The 17,807-nt window shown below is 37.2% G+C and overlaps 3 protein-coding genes across 3 annotated transcripts in view; 1 reads left to right on the top strand and 2 right to left on the bottom strand.

The window, feature by feature from the left end:
- Positions 1-135: 135 nt before the first annotated feature.
- Positions 136-9,872, bottom strand: LOC111328434 (EF-hand domain-containing family member C2). The gene is made up of 20 exons (XM_022932864.2): positions 9,720-9,872; positions 9,537-9,624; positions 9,272-9,372; positions 8,277-8,347; positions 7,867-7,946; positions 7,662-7,783; positions 7,127-7,228; positions 6,560-6,675; positions 6,274-6,409; positions 6,043-6,147; positions 5,048-5,186; positions 4,727-4,892; positions 3,879-3,953; positions 3,440-3,581; positions 2,808-3,043; positions 2,348-2,429; positions 1,536-1,651; positions 1,109-1,275; positions 839-888; positions 136-476 (listed from the first exon to the last, which is right to left on the bottom strand). Exons 1-20 carry the CDS (start codon positions 9,759-9,761, stop codon positions 399-401), a joined length of 2,214 nt encoding a protein of 737 aa, XP_022788599.2. The 5' UTR covers positions 9,762-9,872; the 3' UTR covers positions 136-398.
- Positions 9,873-9,986: 114 nt separating this feature from the next.
- Positions 9,987-15,116, top strand: LOC111328436 (CAP-Gly domain-containing linker protein 4). The gene is made up of 5 exons (XM_022932866.2): positions 9,987-10,234; positions 10,759-10,867; positions 11,256-11,326; positions 11,485-11,562; positions 12,654-15,116. Exons 1-5 carry the CDS (start codon positions 10,093-10,095, stop codon positions 12,905-12,907), a joined length of 654 nt encoding a protein of 217 aa, XP_022788601.1. The 5' UTR covers positions 9,987-10,092; the 3' UTR covers positions 12,908-15,116.
- LOC111328435 (transcription initiation factor TFIID subunit 6) overlaps positions 14,170-17,807 on the bottom strand; it is an 8,294-nt gene continuing 4,656 nt past the window's right edge. Inside the window, exons 6-13 of the mRNA XM_022932865.2 lie at positions 17,671-17,736; positions 17,246-17,323; positions 16,779-16,880; positions 16,539-16,663; positions 15,945-16,002; positions 15,732-15,806; positions 15,317-15,436; positions 14,170-14,830 (exon numbers count right to left, since the gene is read on the bottom strand). Coding sequence (XP_022788600.2) covers positions 14,375-14,830; positions 15,317-15,436; positions 15,732-15,806; positions 15,945-16,002; positions 16,539-16,663; positions 16,779-16,880; positions 17,246-17,323; positions 17,671-17,736 — 1,080 coding nt within the window. The 3' untranslated portion in view covers positions 14,170-14,374. The remainder of the gene's footprint in view (positions 14,831-15,316; positions 15,437-15,731; positions 15,807-15,944; positions 16,003-16,538; positions 16,664-16,778; positions 16,881-17,245; positions 17,324-17,670; positions 17,737-17,807) is intronic.

The raw sequence follows: 17,807 nt of genomic DNA, 5'->3' as shown, positions 1-17,807 counted from the left end.
AGTTCTAAAGCATTTGTTCCTTTTGGTTTAAAGATGACACTTTGTAACTGTTGGCATTAAATTTTAGTTCAAATGTTTATCATATGAACAGGCGAGTAAACTTCCTCATATATAGAGCTGTACCACGATGCTAAATGCCTTCAATGATAGCTTTTATTACCATACTTACAAGGATCAGAACTCCATTATAACAATACAACCAGTTTATTTACAATTAAAATCAAAGAACATCTCCATCCGGGCTCTCTTCTATACTTCTGTGAAAAATAACAATTTCTTGCGATCCAGCAAACTACAGTGTCCTGCAGAACAATGTCTTCAGGATTACACAATCTTTCCAACTAAATTAGGTAACGAATTCCTTGTAAAGACAGAAGAACGTCCTCTGTGATGGGAGCTTAGTCCACCTCGAGAAGATTTTGTAAAAGATCCTTGTAGCTAACTAAACTTACAAATTCTTGCGGACCAACCCGTTGCTGAAACAATCAAAGTAAAAGAAAAACATATATTAATACCAAAAATAAAACATACATACATACATACATACATACATACATACATACATACATACATATGTTTATAAACACATACATACTTCTATCTATTATAAGAAGTCTGCGCTTTGATTTTTCCGTGTTACATCCCTACAAGCCTGTTTCAAAAACAGGCTTGGAGGGATGAAAGTGTCTTTGTATTTTCCTAAATCAACATATAGATATATTTATTATATATATATATATAAAAGGAAACGACTAGATAAGATGTTCCGTTTTCGTTTAACATTTCCCTCCCTTCCCTCCCTTCCCTCCCCTCTCCTACACAAATGATACTGTCTTACCATTGACTTTGGGTCCGCGGCTGCGGCCGGGTCAAACTTCTGGGTTGTGACTGTTAAAATAATACAAAAGAGGTTTACCACACAGTTTTAGGAATGAGTTTCAATTACTACAAATCTTGGAAAACGCTTACAAGAAGTCACTGCCAAATAATTCGCCTTTAACAATTCAATCCTCCTTAGCAAGGAGTAATATTTTCGATTTTCATCCTTCTTTCTCACCTCCAGACTCTCGCCCCACCCCATCCCTAGTAAGCAAAGCCATTTTCTCACCTGGGAAGTCCCTCCAGTTCAGAAGTTTTAAGAGGTGTTCATAGTTCCCTTCGTTCTTGTCGTTTCGTTCAATTCTTTCTAAAATGGCTTGGAGCAAATCCGACTTGGCGGGTACGTTAAACCTTTTGCATATGTTGTGGAGTTCTTGAATGGGAAGGAATCCAGTTCTGAAAAAACAATGTAATTAGATGGAATGGTCTAACCAACGAATTGGAAACAAATTCAATGGATAACAAACCCTCCACCGATAAATACAGGAGCTTGTTTTAGTATCCACTTGTAGGTCTTGGCGAAATGACCAGTTGGAACTAGTCACTCATATTTTATTTGATTATCATCTCCATATCAGAAAGGAGAGAGTTCGCTTACATCAGTTACGGTTTTCATAAATTGTAGTAGTTCTTGTAATCTTAGTTCTTATCCTCACCCAAGGACATCCTCGTGTCTGCATGAGTCCGTCATGTTGGAGAAATCGTCAAAGTTAGCTTTTCTAAGCTTTTCCTGAACTGCCACCACTAATATTTGCAAATCATCTACTTCTTCCTGTAGCACAAAGAAAAGTGTTGATCAATTCCTACGACATTTTTAAAAACACCTCTGTTATAAAAGCCATGAAACTAGTAACGGTAAACTAACAAGAAACAAAGTTGAGTAGGCCGCTCTCGTACTTCTGTTGATGAGAGAGACTAGATTAACCTTGCGAACGCGACAAGCCTCTGTTGTCGCAAACGCAAGTTTTTTGAGTTAGTTCATCCTTCGTTCAACGAGAAAATATTAGAAAGTTTAGGATGTTACTACGGCAACGCCAGGGAAAACCTCGTCGATTAAAGGTACTTTTTTTCCCTAAGTATTTTGTTATAAGCTAGATGCGTTTACCGTTTCTGACAGCGCGATATCTTTTCTTCCCCATAACATGTGGATGTCGAGCTTAGTTCAAAGAAAAAGGGCCCTAAATTGCTATCGAGGTTTCTGTGCTAAAAAAAAAAGCCGTCGGGGTTTTCTTTAAGTCGCTAATACTGGATACACTCCCCGTACATGAATGAATCGCTAGTATGAACCACGAATATACTTCAGTCCGCAAGAACACAATAACCAGTCATACTGAACTCACGCTTGATCTATAACGCATATATATTAACCTCAGGCTTGATCAATAACGAATATATATTGAGTCAGACCTGACGCTGGATCAATACAAGTGTAGCTCATATCTGACAACGTAGAGGGTTTCACACTCACCTTCACGGCACCAAAGTATCTGGACACAGTTAATTGTTCGTGAACAGTCAAGTGATTTTTCCCAAACTTCTGCAAGATTTCTCTAGGAAGGAATAAAGGAAATTTTAAGAATTTTCATCAACTCCCTCACAGTGAAAGTCAAAACATTAACATTCCACTGACATGAGTGAGCCATGGCTTTTTTTCTCGCCCAAAACCGATCCATTCTCAACATGGATTCATCTTCAACATAATCGGGACAATGAATGATGACAATGCCCAACACAAATTCTGGGGAGGGAGTTTGGATCTACAGACTATGACAGCCTTTTTGGAAAAGGGAAAAAAGGTCACATTCCAGGGCAGGTGGGGCCTCTAGAATGACACCTGAATGGGGGATATATACATAAAAATGTATATAATGTATGTAAGGATAGACTAACACTAGAGTACACGCTATGCAAAAAAAAAAGGAACTCACCTGAAAACACCGGCAGGGATTTTTCCCATATTATCAGGATCGTGCTGCTGGAATTCGGTCTTAATTTCTTCGTATTTTTGTTCAAGAATTCGTTTCAGTTTCGGAAGAATAAATTGAACATTTGCCTGGGGAAAATCGGCGGCGTGTTTTTCCATGTAATTCACGGCATATTCATCTGCGTCAATCAAAATAAACTCGTACTTATGGAAAGCAACATTAGCACCGATGTATAAATCCTGCAATGAAAGAAAATACAAATACTATCAATAAATTGGACATGAGACCATTCAAATACCGTCCTTACAAACACGCAATGAAAAGCTGTATAAGCTTCATCTTTCAACTTACATTTCAAATCCATTCGAAGTCAGCGCCGTCAGTCGTTATGTTGGATATGTCCCGTATATAAACAAAAGCTCCGTTGGAACTCTCGCTAGTTTCTTTTACCCCGAAAAGTTTCCGTGCAGTGTTCTTTAAGGATCCGAACAATCTCCGATGCACGTTGTTAGTCAGAAAATAGTGCGAACAATGCAAAATTGGCTATATTAGAGAAATGTCAGTGTAGATGGTAACCTTAGGAGTTGCTAACATTGTGCATTTAAATAACAATCTGAGAAGAACAAATCACTAACTTGAGCCATGAAATAATTGACATCATCTGGTTTTTTAATTCGTCCCCGCTCCAGGAACCTCCCGCCGAGTATCCCAGAGTTCCTCTGAGGTGGCTCAAACACAAGAATTGTGTCATCAGACAGAAAGTACGAGATGATGAACCTGAAAGGAATGACGGGAAATAACATTCTCAAAGCAAAATGTACAGCAAATGCTTACTCTCTTAGTTCATTTTCGACGAGTAATGAAACGAATAGAAATACTTGTACTAACTGTACCGCTATTCAAGTTAAGAACCACGTTCGAATGACATACACAGTCTATGTTGTTGAATATCCCCAAAAGCAATGTCTAAACGTTAGAAAAACCTGGCAATGTCCTTGAGAAACATTAACAACCGAAGTTTTATCCTATCCTAAACTGCATTCTTTTCAAAGTACCGCTGAAGTGGTAACTCACCTTCTGTCCATGTCAATGGGACGCGTTGTGTCCAGACGCGCAACAAATCGAAGAACATTACTCTCCAAACCATGTCTGAAACAAAAACAAGAAAATACAGGTTAGAGATAATTAAGCGTCATTGGTGTCGATATTCTAATTCAATTGTTGTGAGTAAACACGTTCTTCCATAAAAAGTCTCAAAACGCCGCTACAAATTCACAGGGTGAAGCGTTTGAGTTAAATCAGAAGCTTGGATAAATTTATAGCATCATCAAAGTAGGTTCAATGATTCGTGTTCAGCTTCACAACTTGAAGTCACTTGTATAAGGGCGAGATGAACGCTAGTTTGAAATGTTGCCAGACTGCTTTCTCACCACTTGGGGAACTAAAGTCGGAGATAAAAGAAGTCTACATGCCGTGTATGCGCAAGTGAATCAGAGTTTTGGTCGGCTGCGAGCCAATTTCCCGCACAAATCACTAAATGATAACGTAAGTTAAAGTATCAAGCACCCGTGTCACACACAATTTACGAAAAGAAAAATTATACTGAAACGTTCAAAGAAATCTGTAATAGGAAACAAATGGACGCCAAAGGAAAACTTAAGACTTTTTGAACACTATGGATTACCTTATCAATAACATTCTGTTGATTTATCGTTTTGCTCAGAACTTTAACAGAGTAAGTGCATTTAAACGTTTCTATAACTTTCGCAATTTCCACGCTTTTTTGTTTTGTTTAATTTTTTTTTTGTTTCTTACAATATTCAGGCTAATTTTGAGCCCGCTCAGCGTTCGCTGACCTTTGAAGACGTTGAAACCTGTGTTCTACATTCAACAACTTCATCACTGCAACATTGCTCGCGTACCTGTCTTTTTCCATGAACTTTTTGAAATCTCTCCGAGTAGGCTTGGGTCTGAGACTGAGACAAGTGGCCAGTGAGTCTTCCTCAGAACCAAATCCGTTATATGGGGGGATCTCTCGGGGTGGTAAGGGCTCTGGGTTGGCTTTAAAGTTGATACTTCCAAACTCCTCTGTGCAGAAAAAGTCATGCGAAAATTAATCAATGGTCAGTTCCTTTTGCAATGAGAAAAGATCGTTAAAAAAAAAAAGAGCATTCCCTGCTTCCACTCCTGCAGAAAAGCTTTCCGTACTACAAATTAAAAAAATAAAACCCAGGATGACTTACGTAATCCATATTTTGACTTGTAATACTCTTTGGTGAACTCATCACAGTCGCAGATACGGAATTTACGGCCCCACACATTAATAACTGAGCCAATGGTGAGATCATTATCCTGATAATAGTCCGTATACACTGCACCAGTCTGAAATATAACAAAACATATTTCATTGATCAGGCAGTTACCATGGTGATACCTGTGAGACAGGAGCCTTCAGGCACCTGATGATTCCTCCAAGAGTAAAAGTTGTTTAATTAGGGCTTTAAACCCTGGGGGGGGGGGGGTACTCCCTTATAAGGGCTTAAAGGGGAGCCAGCCAGGGTATGTTTTTCGAGATTTTTGTCTTAAACAGGGTATCAAATTTACCATTTTTTGTCTTAATCAGGGTATCAATTTATCAATTCTTGTCTTAAACAGGATATCTTTTCTTGGAAGATAAACAGCAAAGTTTTTACAAGCTCTAATTTTAATTAATATTTAATTCCATTGATTTTGGCATTAATACCAGGCACATTAAATGTCTCAAACAGGATATCAAAAATCAGAATTCTGTCTTAAACAGGGTAGGAAAATCAGCGATATTTGTCTTAAACAGGGTCAGGGTATGAGGGGCCAAACCACACCTCCCCACCCAGGAATATATCGAGTACCCCCCCTGGGCCTTTAACCTTCAAGACCTGTTTGTTAATTCTCCCCTTTAGCTGCTACACATTTTCTTTTAAATTATTTACAAGAATTTGGTGTTATATCAAGGTAACAACTTCTACTGAACAACTGAGTATTTCTCATTACCTGGAAAATGCAAAGATATTAAAGGAGAAGTTATGTGTTAATCACTGCAAAAGGTGAGGTAACCAGCTGTTGTTGGGCAAGGCCATCTCCCCCCACAAAGGGTCAACAAATACAAGACTCCAAAGGGTAGTGGAAGACAAGCCTATTTTTGTCATGTACACTGGCTGTAATTATATCAACTTTCTGACTTGTTTTTAAGCAAACCAACCTTAAGGCTGTCCAAAATCCATCTGCCTCCATGTCCCATGGGACCAAAAACATTCAGCACTGTTCTGCCTGTAATCTCCCCTGGTTGGCGCAGTGATGTAGGTTCCTGAAAAGAAATAATAACAACTACATTATTAAACAAAACAAGTTAGCTAACTATACATAGCAAGCATACTTAAAGGGTGCAAACAACATAATATGCAGTGCTCTGTACTAATTTTTGACTAATTACCTTTGGCAGCCTTTGTCGCCTCAGGAACATGGGTACCGCATCTCTACCACAGTTGTTTGGAATACGTTCACAGATCTCTACAGTATCGTCAGCCAGAAAATAATGCAACTCCATCTCACGTACATCACCAAACATACTAGAACAGAGAGAGGGAAAAATTTAACAAAATGTGAATAAACTTAGTAATTAATACTAAATATTTCCAAAAAGACAATATAACAGTGACTATCTTTACCATACAACCAGCACAACATCAACGCACGTAGAACCTTAAGAGAAAACTTACTTGTCACTGTCATCCCAGACACAAAAGAATCGCAACACATTGCGATCAAACTGAAGAAACTGCTTGAGAGTGTCCTCTTTCTCATATGGACGCAATGGCTGCATGCTCTCCACCAGCTAGAAAATATACAGTAACACCAAAGATTACATGCAGGTTTATTTTGACATATTAACAAGCCTAATTCACAGTGGAGAATTGAAGATTGGGTATATTTTGGACGAGTCAGAGCCTGATATATCAAACACAATGAATATATGAAATACATATATCTGAACTGCGGTTATGAAACGTATATGTGCACGATCCTCGCAGTAAAGCACTATTTAAGCAATAGTGAAAATCAGACTTGAAAAAATTCAGGCCTGTACAGGATTCGAACCACTGACCTCTGCGATACTAGTGCAGCGCTCTACCGATTGAGCTAACATTAGCCAACTGGGAGCAGGCCATCAAATTAATTCAACGTAAACCCGTAAGATGATAAATCAAACACAACGAATATATGAAATACATATATCTGAACATGATATCTGGCATACATCAGTTTTAGTTCTACTGACTACGAACCTTTTTACGGTGGTCTGTATAAGGATCTGTTGGGGTGTTTTCTGGGTTATGTATCCTGACTCCAAGTTTACGGAGAAAATTGTGGGTAAAATCATCACATCCCTAAGAAAAAAATTATAAAACATGTAGGGAACTTAATTTGAGTACATCAAAAAAAGTGAAAATCGTTTCAACGTCTGCATAAGTCACTGATTACTGTGAAGATATACTTTTTCTGGCTTCTTTCCCACGTAATCATAGCTGTGATTATGAAGAGGACATATACTGAAAATTTACATTCCAACCCTTTCACAATCCTTACTGTCTGCCATACAAATCTTACAATGTTAGTTCAGAGAGCTAAGTATTGAATCAACTACATGTAATGCTCCCCCTATTAATATCTCTGTTTACTTTCATTACTTATCCACTTGATTTTGTATTTTTCACCCAAGGTAGTTAAAGGATTAAGACAACAGAGGGGATTAAGACAGCTTTGAAAAAAAGAACGACTTGCACTAATCACAATGCAGGAAGCAGCATTTTATATACTCACGGTGATCTTAAATGTGCGGGAGTAAAGTGTGATTTCCTGACCAACATTAAAGTTTTCCACAGTGTAAAACTCTTCATCATTAGGTGGAGGGAGTGGAATGCGATGACGGCGAATCAGCGTTCCTGTTTATAATAAAAATAGAAAAAATCAAGTTAACATTCTAAATATAATAGTAATTACAACTCCCTTCAAAATAATGACAAACCTTGTGGAATTCCACTGTTTTCAACTTTGGGCTCAATCACCTGGATGCTGTCATCCTCCAAATAGAAGTAAATTTTGCATCTAACATAAAAAAATACAAAATTTAAGAAGTTGAAGAAATAATTAAGATCTCATAATTGAAATGTTATCAATATTTTAATCATCATACTATTTGCACATATAACATCAGCAATGGTGAATGGCAAATTTAAAACTTAAGAGAATGTGACACTGTTTCTTTGCTTTGCAAACAAAGCCAAGATAAGACTGAACATTTTCTTATTTATTCTAACTAGCAGGGAAAATAAGGAATGATACAAGACAAAAAATAGAGAAAACATTCTCAGTGATATCTAATTTTTACCAATCTTCTAGAAAATAGCCTTGGAATATTAAGATATAGTTTGATACCTTCTAATCCTGTACTGTTCCTCCCTTTTCTCATGCACGGCTTCTTGGAAATAGGCATCAAAGCACAAAACCTGCATTTCACAAAAAAACAAGGACTCAGACATTAAATACAGTCTTCATGGATAACCTTGTTTCTTATGGGTCTTTGGTTTGAAGCAGTCAATGAGGTGTTTTTTTTAATGATTTCATTGTAGTTGGCCTCATATCACTTAATCTAACAGGACAGACACACAACTTTGTTGTTATTTTGAAGTGTAAATCAAATACTCTGTGATGCTCCCATACTTTAAGTTCATTCACTTAGATTTAATTCAAATTCTCCCTCCTGCTTGGTATATGTTCCTGGTTAATTAACAAGGAGAATTTGATGACATTGTGGAGAGAAGTAACATTTCAGTCACCTCTGGGAGTTGAAATGCTTAAGTGCTCTTTTGGGAAAGATTTCCATATGATTGATAGAGTGTTGCAAAGAAACCTTTATATTTAGTCTTAATGAAATGGAGTGCATAATTAAGGTATGGGGTTATATGGAAATTTTTTCATTTACTTATTTCACCAAGGAATGAGAGAAACAAAACTGTCCAGCTGACTCGTTTTACTTCTCAACATCCATCAGTAAACCACAGTTTTATAAACAGAATAAATACTCCTGAAGGAAAGATTTCCGTATAACCCCATACCAATCAAAAACAAAGCCGTAGTCCCAAAGGAAATCTGTTGTTTTGCCACTACTTTCCTTTATCCAAGAATTGAATGCATTATGAAGTATGGGGTTATACGGAAATCTTGCCCTCCTGAATACTCATAACCGAAAAATCGACATATCACTTCACAGGGACAAAAATATCTAAAGTGGCGACAAGATAACTTATCCCTTACTTTTTCCACAAACTATTTGCTTTTATGCCAGGGTACAATTTTTACACGATTAAACCGCCGAAGCATTTGAGGTTTAATTTATGAATTTACCGCAAAATGACTGACGAATCTCTCACCTGTCTATCAAATGCAACCCAAGCTGGTGCCTCACCACCGATTCCTTTTGGATAACCACTGTGCCTTGGTCTTAACTTCTGTCCTGGTAAAGGATCTCCTCCTGATAAATGAAAGCAAAACAGCTAGGTAAATGAGTCAGTGTTACTTTACACTGAAGAGCGAGTATTAGCTTGGTTTACAACAGTTACAGTTACCACTTACCGTCTTAAACTAAAATGGAACAGATGACATTTTCAGGGAAATAAATTCAGTTTAATAACTTACCAATTCCACATTTGTCTTCACCTACAAAGGATGATACTTCATTCCGATAATCAAATAGTTGTGACTTGTGGAACTTGTTTTTGCCAATCTGGTAAGAGTTTGAAGCAGAGTAAGTTTTACCGTAAATTTGAGTTATTCTTAAATAACGATACATATACGTCACTGTAGAATTTGAATGCTTACCTTTCGATCAAAAACTTGGCCTGGCAGAAAAGGTAGAGCCATGACGGTTTATTCACAGCAAACCCCGAACTCCTCTTAACTTAGAGCTTGTTTGAATCCAAGATGTCTGCCGTGTTGCTAATATACGGTCCGTCGCTAAGATTTGTGGGTTTACCATAGCAACCACTTCGAAATCTTACATCACTTTTGATTGGTCAACTTGTTCTTTTCTTTAAATTTAAACCAATTAGAGCGTTGAATGGAACGTGATTAGTTCTCCCGCCAACTGGGTTTGTTTGTGGTTTTTCTCGGCGTTTCGGTCGCATGACAATTTATCCAAACATCAGTTTTCAAAAATCTGAATCAAGGGAAACAAAATGTAGAAAGAAGATCCATGGTTTTCTTTCATAACATCAATCCCGGGGCTCGCGTTCAAGTGAGATGGCGGGGAAAAATCGAAACCGGGACAATTCGATATGCAGGAAGCTTGATGGCGAAAGATGGCGAATGGGTTGGCATTGAATTAGACAAAAGAGGTAGGGTTAATTAACCCTGCGATCTTCGTCAGAAAACTTATCATATTATAATCCATTAAGCCTCTATGCCAAAGCGATCGAACTTAGAGTTCTACTGAAGGCAAAAGTTTGTTTGAGACACTGCTAATTCTATTGGGCTTCACTCCGACATTGTTTTCACTTAATTATTTTCAAGTACCTCGTAATTTTTTTGTAAACCAAACAGCTGACGCCTTCTACGATACAATTAGTCCTCAAAGTGTGGCAATCGTATCCTCTACATCGGAACTATCGTTTCCTCGAATAATCGTGCAATTATTCTCTCCGGTAATGTTATGATTTCCTCCTCCAAATTAACCCAATCAATGGCTTTGAGTGGCACATTTCAATCCCAACGTAACCATTTCGATGACCCTGAACTGCTGTTCCTTGCAGCGGAAAAGACTTCTGGAAATGCTCATTTATTCTGCTTATCCAATAGCAATAGCAGCATTTATTTTTGTAGTGAAAATTATGATTGTATTGACAACTGGCGTTTTTTCAAGTTGGTAATACTAGTGGCCTGTATAAGGGAATCCAGTACTTTCAATGCAGAGATGGCCATGGAATATTCACACACGCAAGAAACATCAGATTTATTCCAAGTCAAAGAAGGTCAGTTGTTACTAGAAATTATAGCTGACTATTTTTCCGGAAAGATCATAATTTTTACAGGAGAGCTGCAAATAAAAATTTTGCATAAAAGAAATAATATATGATTTATTTCGCTCCGACGAAGGGCTAACGCTCGAAACGTCAGCTTTTGTAATCGTTACGGTGGCCAATTTACCACTTCAACTTTGATGATATATCCAAATTATTTCGTTACTCCCACCGACGCAGCCCCAAACAGTTTCTTTCGAAACTATTAGCCTTTATTCATTATGATTTATTCCATTTGATTGTGATCTTGTGTTATTCTTTTAATTACTTTTTGATGAAAACCTTAAAAATTTTGAGACATTTTTTAAGGATTATCCTACATTGTACTTTTCCCCTTTAGGTTACATGATACATTCAAGGTAGTTTCCAGGACCTCATCTGTGGATGAGACTCTCTTTTCTAAAACTGAAGGTAGAGGACAGCAGTCACACTTCACTCTTTAACTACTTTTTGTAATGTTGAATTTGTCTATCTAATCTTGTTGCAAGTGCATCTGTTTTGATATCCTCTGAAAAGTGGAATTTTCTTCCAGGCTTGGTTGATTGTGATATATATTTTTTTCTTCACAGTGACCCCTGTGAAGAGTTACTCTGATCCTGAAGTCATTACTACCAAGTACCTGGACAGGGTTAAAACAATGATTCAAGGTCTTTTCATCGATCCAATGACTGAATTAACTGTGTATGAAATACCAGTCAAATGTGTTGTAGGTAGTGACTGTCACTCAAGAGTCAGAGGGTATAGCAACCTAAAAGCAAGCCATGTTCCAGCCAATATGTTGGTGAACACATAACTGATACTCTCTCCATGGTTGATTGATGGTCAGTGAGTCAGTCAAAGTAAAGGACAACTGACTATGGTGACTATAGGGACCATAGGGACTATAGGGACTATAGGGACTATAGGGACCATAGGGACTATAGGGACCATAGGGACCATAGGGACTATAGGTACCATAGGGACTATAGTGACTATGGGGACTATGGGGACCATGGGGACCATGGGGACTATGAGGACCATGGGGACTATAGGAACTATGGGGACTATAGGGACTATAGGGACCATATGCAAACCATGACAGCGACGGCAAAGAGCGTGTGGAAAAACAAAAGATCTCATTGGTTGAACAGTAGCTCAGCATGTCCATTTTAAAACTTAGAGCATTTCTTCACCATCCTTTGCAAAACAACAACATAAAATCACCAAAATTTGCATCATCTGCAAACTGCAACCATGACGGCAAATTATTTTAATTTCCATTTGGAACTCAACGCTACTTTTATACATCATGTTGAGGTTGAGGTGTGGCGCCATACAAGATGGTGAACACCTGCAACCATTTCGGAAATTCTAATAAGAGTAGAAATTCATTTTTTAATTGACATCTTCCTTGGCATCGCCGTCCTGACTGCCTAAGGTCCCTAATGGGACATAGAGACCTCAGCCAACCAGCAGTTAAGCTGATCAAGTGTCAGTCAATATCTGGCTGAACATGATGTAGACTACTGGCCAACATATTGACTAGGTATCCTTGTAGTCATCATTCTCCTGCTAGCCTACATATTGATCTATTGAAATATTGCATGTAGCTACCTATACTGACCATGATTGACTACTACCATTAAACTATCCCTCAGCAAATTTTATTGCCAATAATTCTTAATGTTCAGAATTACAAGGGCTATCTCTCTATTTAACTGTTACTTAAAAAACTTGAATCATTATTTTCTTTTGACAGGAGAATTTCCTTGGCCTGAAGCAAAAACACGGTTTAACAAAAGCCATTTAGTTGGAGCTCACATTCCATCAGCAACAAGAGGGAGAGGTCACTCTGCAGCTTATTTCAAGCCTGAGGAAGACTTTAGCTTTAACAAACACTTTATTTCTCCTTCATCAATTCCAAACATTCACATACCTCGACCTATTCTGAAGAGAATGTTAAGATCTGAATACTTTGGGACAACAATCCCAAGGTATTCTAGTCTTTCATAAGAAGGGACCCTGGTCAGTGGTGTGTTGCAGAGGCCAATAGGGATAACATTACTTTCTAAGGAGTTTCCTTTCAATGCCATTGTGCTACTGTAACAGGTCACCTAACAAAAATTAACCAATCACAGTGTGCCTTCCACCTCCACTATATCCATTTCTTTTTTGTTGTAAATCTTGGTTACATGGTGTTACATACTTTGCACAGCATACCCTTTTAGGTGCTGCCTATGGGCCACCTAGACCAGACAAGATGAGTTTGTGTGTTTTGACACAGTCCTCCATAAGGACAAGTTTAGCTGGTGAAACATTAAGTGTTTCATGGTTGTCAATCAACACACACAGTATATGAAACAAATATTGAGGCCAACTATATTCAACTGCACCAATCAGTGCTTAGGACCAAAGGAAGCTAAACTGCTGAAGAGTTTAGGTGTAATTTAGTTTGTATCCAGTTATTACGTTAGTCAGTTTTGAGTTCCGTAAGTAACCTCTGAGCCATAACACTGTGCTTAACCATATTGACTGTTAAAAACCATAATGTAGATATCTTTTATGTAGGCACATAAGCATGTAAGCAGCATTTGATCGATGAGTGGTAAAATGATTCTTGTAATTTAGCAGATATAAGGAATAATGTATTTTAGAGGAAAGGAAGCCTGTTGATAGCCTCCAATCAGGTAGATTCCTGACTCCTCACTTTCTGAAACTCCTGCGTGTTTGAGGTGTTCATTTCTTAAAACAGAGTGAAATAGTAAACAGTGGAATATTAGAAGCAGAGAGAGACCAACAAACCGCCCTCACTCTTGTTACTAACACACTTCATTTTAAAAACTGAATGCCTCAACCTTTTATTTGTCTTACTTATGAAAAGTAAAACAGTCCTTTTTACGGCTGAACTTTTCATAAAATTAGATAGCCATGGCTTGAGTCTTTAACTTATTGCATGACAAATGTCACTGACACTAATGTTAAACCCTACAGTATAATAAGCCCAAATTTCAAGTTCAGAGTGGGATGGACTGGGTAACTGTTAGTGACTGAGTGCCTTGAAAAGGCTACACAGTCGTAATAGTACAAAGGCAGTGACTATAGTGCTACACTGGAGCTGTCTCATTTGAAATTTAACAATTAACTTTCAAATGAGACTTGTCCTTTAAAGTCCACTGAACTGACCCAAAACTGGCTTTAAATTACTGTAACAAAACTGAAAATTTTCATTCACTTGTGATTACTGCTTAATTAACTAACATATACTGGAGGACACATTTTACAATCTATTCTTACCTCTTTATTACAAAAGATTACATGAACTTCTATTGACTGTAATACAGGGCTAAAAATACTTTGAAAATAACTATAATGTACCTGCCACTATGACGGTTTTTTTTTTTTTGTTTGCTTGGATGATATCATTTTGTACAGTTACTTATTAAATAAGTACATTTTTTTAATACAAGTTTGAGTTAGCTGTTATGTCACAGGGCCACCAGGTGTCTTGTTACTTGTAGGGGTAGTTGGCTTTAGTGTCCCTGTGTTTGTCAATCCTGTTGGTAGTAACCCTGGTAGTGTCACAGTCCCTGCTGATGTGGGAGTGGTGGGGTTAGAATCCCTTGGGGTGGTAGGTAGACCAACTTTCAGACCAGGTGGTATAGATATTGTTAAAGTACCACCAGAAGTTGGGGTAAGTACTTTGACTGGACTTGCTCCAGGGGTAGAGGGTGTGGTGGGTGTTGTAATCCCTGTGGACAAGACACCAGATACTGTTCGTACAGTGAGTGTGGAGGGTTTCTTCATGGCGCTCATGGTCTGCCGCAGCTGTGAGACTTTAGTACAAAGAAGTTGACCAATACTACCAAACTCTTTTTCATATTGATCAGGCAAGTCTGGTGGATGACGAGTTCTCAGTAACAATGCAGGACAGTGTTTCTATAATCAGAGAAATCAATGTTTTAGTTGTATTGACTCAAACCCAAAACATATGTATATACACTCAAACAGAGAGGGAAAGACACATCCAAATAGATAGGGTGACACACTCAAACAGGGAGACACAATGGGCAATTTTTGTAGGATGCCATCTGTTGTTTGGTAAAAGCAAACCAAATTTTTAAGCTTGTAGCCTCTATTAGCTTTCCTCCCTACATTACTTTTTCTAGTTGCTGTAAATTTAAGATTGCAATTTCTCTGTAATTATTAAATTGTAAATTTCTTACTTGTCATGTCTTATAGCAAAATATAAAAAATGCAACAAAGGAAGGTCACTGTGTAAGGTCTGGTCAGAGTTTAAAATTTATCTGATCCAAGAAATTAGATGGCCACCTTTACATATTTTTCAGACCAACTATAACTCATGCAATGGGAAGTGATTTTTTATAACTATTTGAATGACTACAAAGTTCTCAAAAAAATTACCAGAAGTAAATTCTTGAGGTTTTCTGCAGCATTCTTTTCCACAGGATCAATTCCTTCTTGAGCTTTTTTAATCAAAACACTTTCAATCTTGAGTCTTGGAACAACAAATACCTTAACCACCTTTCACATCAGAAATGTTTGAGAAACAAAATTAATTAACAGTGGAGTATAAGAAAGTTATATCACATTGGCAAGTTTGCATAAACCTCTTGCAAGGGTAGGGTTTTAGTAAGAAATGCAGTTATTGTTGAATAGTGTCAAGTATCAGAAAAGTATTCCCCACATCTGAACAAAATAAACCTTGGGGCATCAAAATTTAGTCACAGAATTCTGCATAATATCCAAAGAGTCTTTTGATCTCTGTAAGCTCACCCTGCAAGACTATCTTTTAATTGTGATTATTTTAAAAACATACCTCCTGTCCCAGCTCTGCAAGCCCAGTTATAGCACCATAATGAGTTGACATTGAAGCTTTTTCTTGGTGTAAGGCCTACACGAGCAAACAAAAGTATTCAGAGTAATTGATTTAAAACAAGTGAACCACAACAGAATAAGCAAACAACAGAAGTTCAGAACAAAGTTTAAAAAACCAAAATATATTCCTTGGTCTGAGGGAGATTTCACATACCTTGCAGTAGGTTTTTGTAACCCTTGATTGAACATTATTGGTAGTGGAATTAAAGGACCTGAGACAAAAAGCACATAGGCTGCTTTGAAAAACTGCAAGCTAAATAAAATTTAGCTGAAAACCTGTTTAAGATCAAAACTAACTTGACAAACAAGTTCCCTATGCCCATTTACATTACTGAACTGTAAATACTTTTAACTGTTTTGCAGACAAAGCCCATGTTCTGAGATTATTTCTACACTTTTTCACGCACTATACACTTTACATGATTTGCAAAGTTAAAGGGCAAGGTCTTTTTTTTTTTTTTAAGGCAAGAACCCCAATTGGTCGTAGCCAAACGAGGCAGGTCATGTCTAAACCCTTTAACAACTAACTTTTAAGTGACAAGCATATCTAATTTCTTCGAACAATATCACCCTGAAATTCAACATGAAAGGTCACTTGAAAAAAAAGATATGATCACCAACTAAAGAAGCCTTTGATTGTTAAACAAATTCTCCTTGTCAGTACCAGAGGAAAAGTATAGAAAACAGTATGGAGAATATTCATACTGATGTTAGGGTGTAAAAGGTCAATCAATAAACTCTTTCTCACCTGCAGACTTGTGCAACAACTCTTGATCCAAAGTCTCTGAGTGCCCAGTGATTGTCAGTTTCTGGATTAGTGCTGAGTTGTTTACTCACAATACAAGTCATTACTGCTGGGATCAGCTCATGCAGCTGTTGAGTTGGAAAAAAATATCAATTATAATAATAAGAAATTGTCTTTGCACACCAAGTGATCAAAAAATTTCTCAAAATATCAAGGTTTCAGAAAAATCAATTTATTACTCACATATTTTTCCACATAAAGTGTTGGATTATCCAACAAGGCTTTCACCATACGCATCAGATAGATCAATAACACTAAGTTATTTTGTGCCACATTTACTCGCACCTAGTAGAGAATAACACAAACAGCTGCCATTAATAGTGCTTTTCACTAAAAAATACTCATTCAAAAACTTTTGTTGGAGAAAGCAACACTGTACACATGTTCCAAATCAAATGTTCCATTTGACATTGTGATCAATGTGATGTTAAACTTCCAACTCCCCTATATAATTAAAATGTTAATTCTCTACACTACGGCATATACATTTTCTAACAAAAAAGTAATGAGAATGAAAAAACTTATCAGCAAGAGAGTGTTACCTTGATACAACACCAACTTCACTTTAAAAATTTATAAGGAAATGTTTAGCCACTAGATGGAAGAATAGGAGATCAAAACTTGAGAGCCAAAGGTTTGATTAAACTTACCCCCTCAGAGATAAAAGTACTGAATCTTGGTAACATTTGATAGAGACCAGGGTCTGTTGACAAACTCTGAAGAGCTTCCTGAAGATAAATAAGTAAAGTAAGGTAAGTCTAGTAGAAAGCCAGTAGCTCACCCAGGAATAAAACAACTAGGAGTATATGTTGCAGGTAATTTTTTTTCTAAGGTAAATTTAATTTTTCACTAGGTACAATTTTTTAATCTGGGTAATTCTGCACCACAATATTTTTTTTTCATTTGTTATGGGGTAACTAACTCTATTTTTAATTGTGTGCCCAAACAACTGGCAAAACTACAATTTCTGTAACATCTATAACTAATATATACCAGAGACACCAGATGAAGACAAAACATAATGTAGTGGCAAAATCTTAAGTTGTGCCAAGCTTGTTTTGTATAAAGTACTTACAGCTCTTCTAGATTCACAGGATCCTACACAAGCCTCAGTGATCTCTTTGTAATATAACTGTTGTTCCTAAAAAACAAGCCAGTCAGGTGACTTAAAGTATATTTAATCCTGTGCAAGGATTAGCTTCACTCAAAGCC

This window comes from Stylophora pistillata, chromosome 7 (assembly GCF_964205215.1).
Source record: "Stylophora pistillata chromosome 7, jaStyPist1.2, whole genome shotgun sequence".
Taxonomy (NCBI): Eukaryota; Metazoa; Cnidaria; class Anthozoa; order Scleractinia; family Pocilloporidae; genus Stylophora; species Stylophora pistillata.
Note: the sequence above shows the minus strand (reverse complement) of the source record. Positions and strands in the feature narration are given on the sequence as shown.

Coding starts and splice junctions, on each gene's coding strand:
- LOC111328436 (XM_022932866.2), top strand. CDS start 10,093: ATGGTTTTCTTTCATAACATCAATCCCGGGGCTCGCGTTCAAGTGAGA. Junction 10,235..10,758: donor CATTGAATTAGACAAAAGAG/GTAGGGTTAATT, acceptor CGTTTTTTCAAG/TTGGTAATACTAGTGGCCTG. Junction 11,327..11,484: donor TCTCTTTTCTAAAACTGAAG/GTAGAGGACAGC, acceptor TTTTCTTCACAG/TGACCCCTGTGAAGAGTTAC.
- LOC111328434 (XM_022932864.2), bottom strand. CDS start 9,761: ATGGCTCTACCTTTTCTGCCAGGCCAAGTTTTTGATCGAAAG. Junction 7,947..8,276: donor GAACAGTACAGGATTAGAAG/GTATCAAACTAT, acceptor TTTTTATGTTAG/ATGCAAAATTTACTTCTATT. Junction 5,187..6,042: donor GGATTTTGGACAGCCTTAAG/GTTGGTTTGCTT, acceptor GTTATATTTCAG/ACTGGTGCAGTGTATACGGA.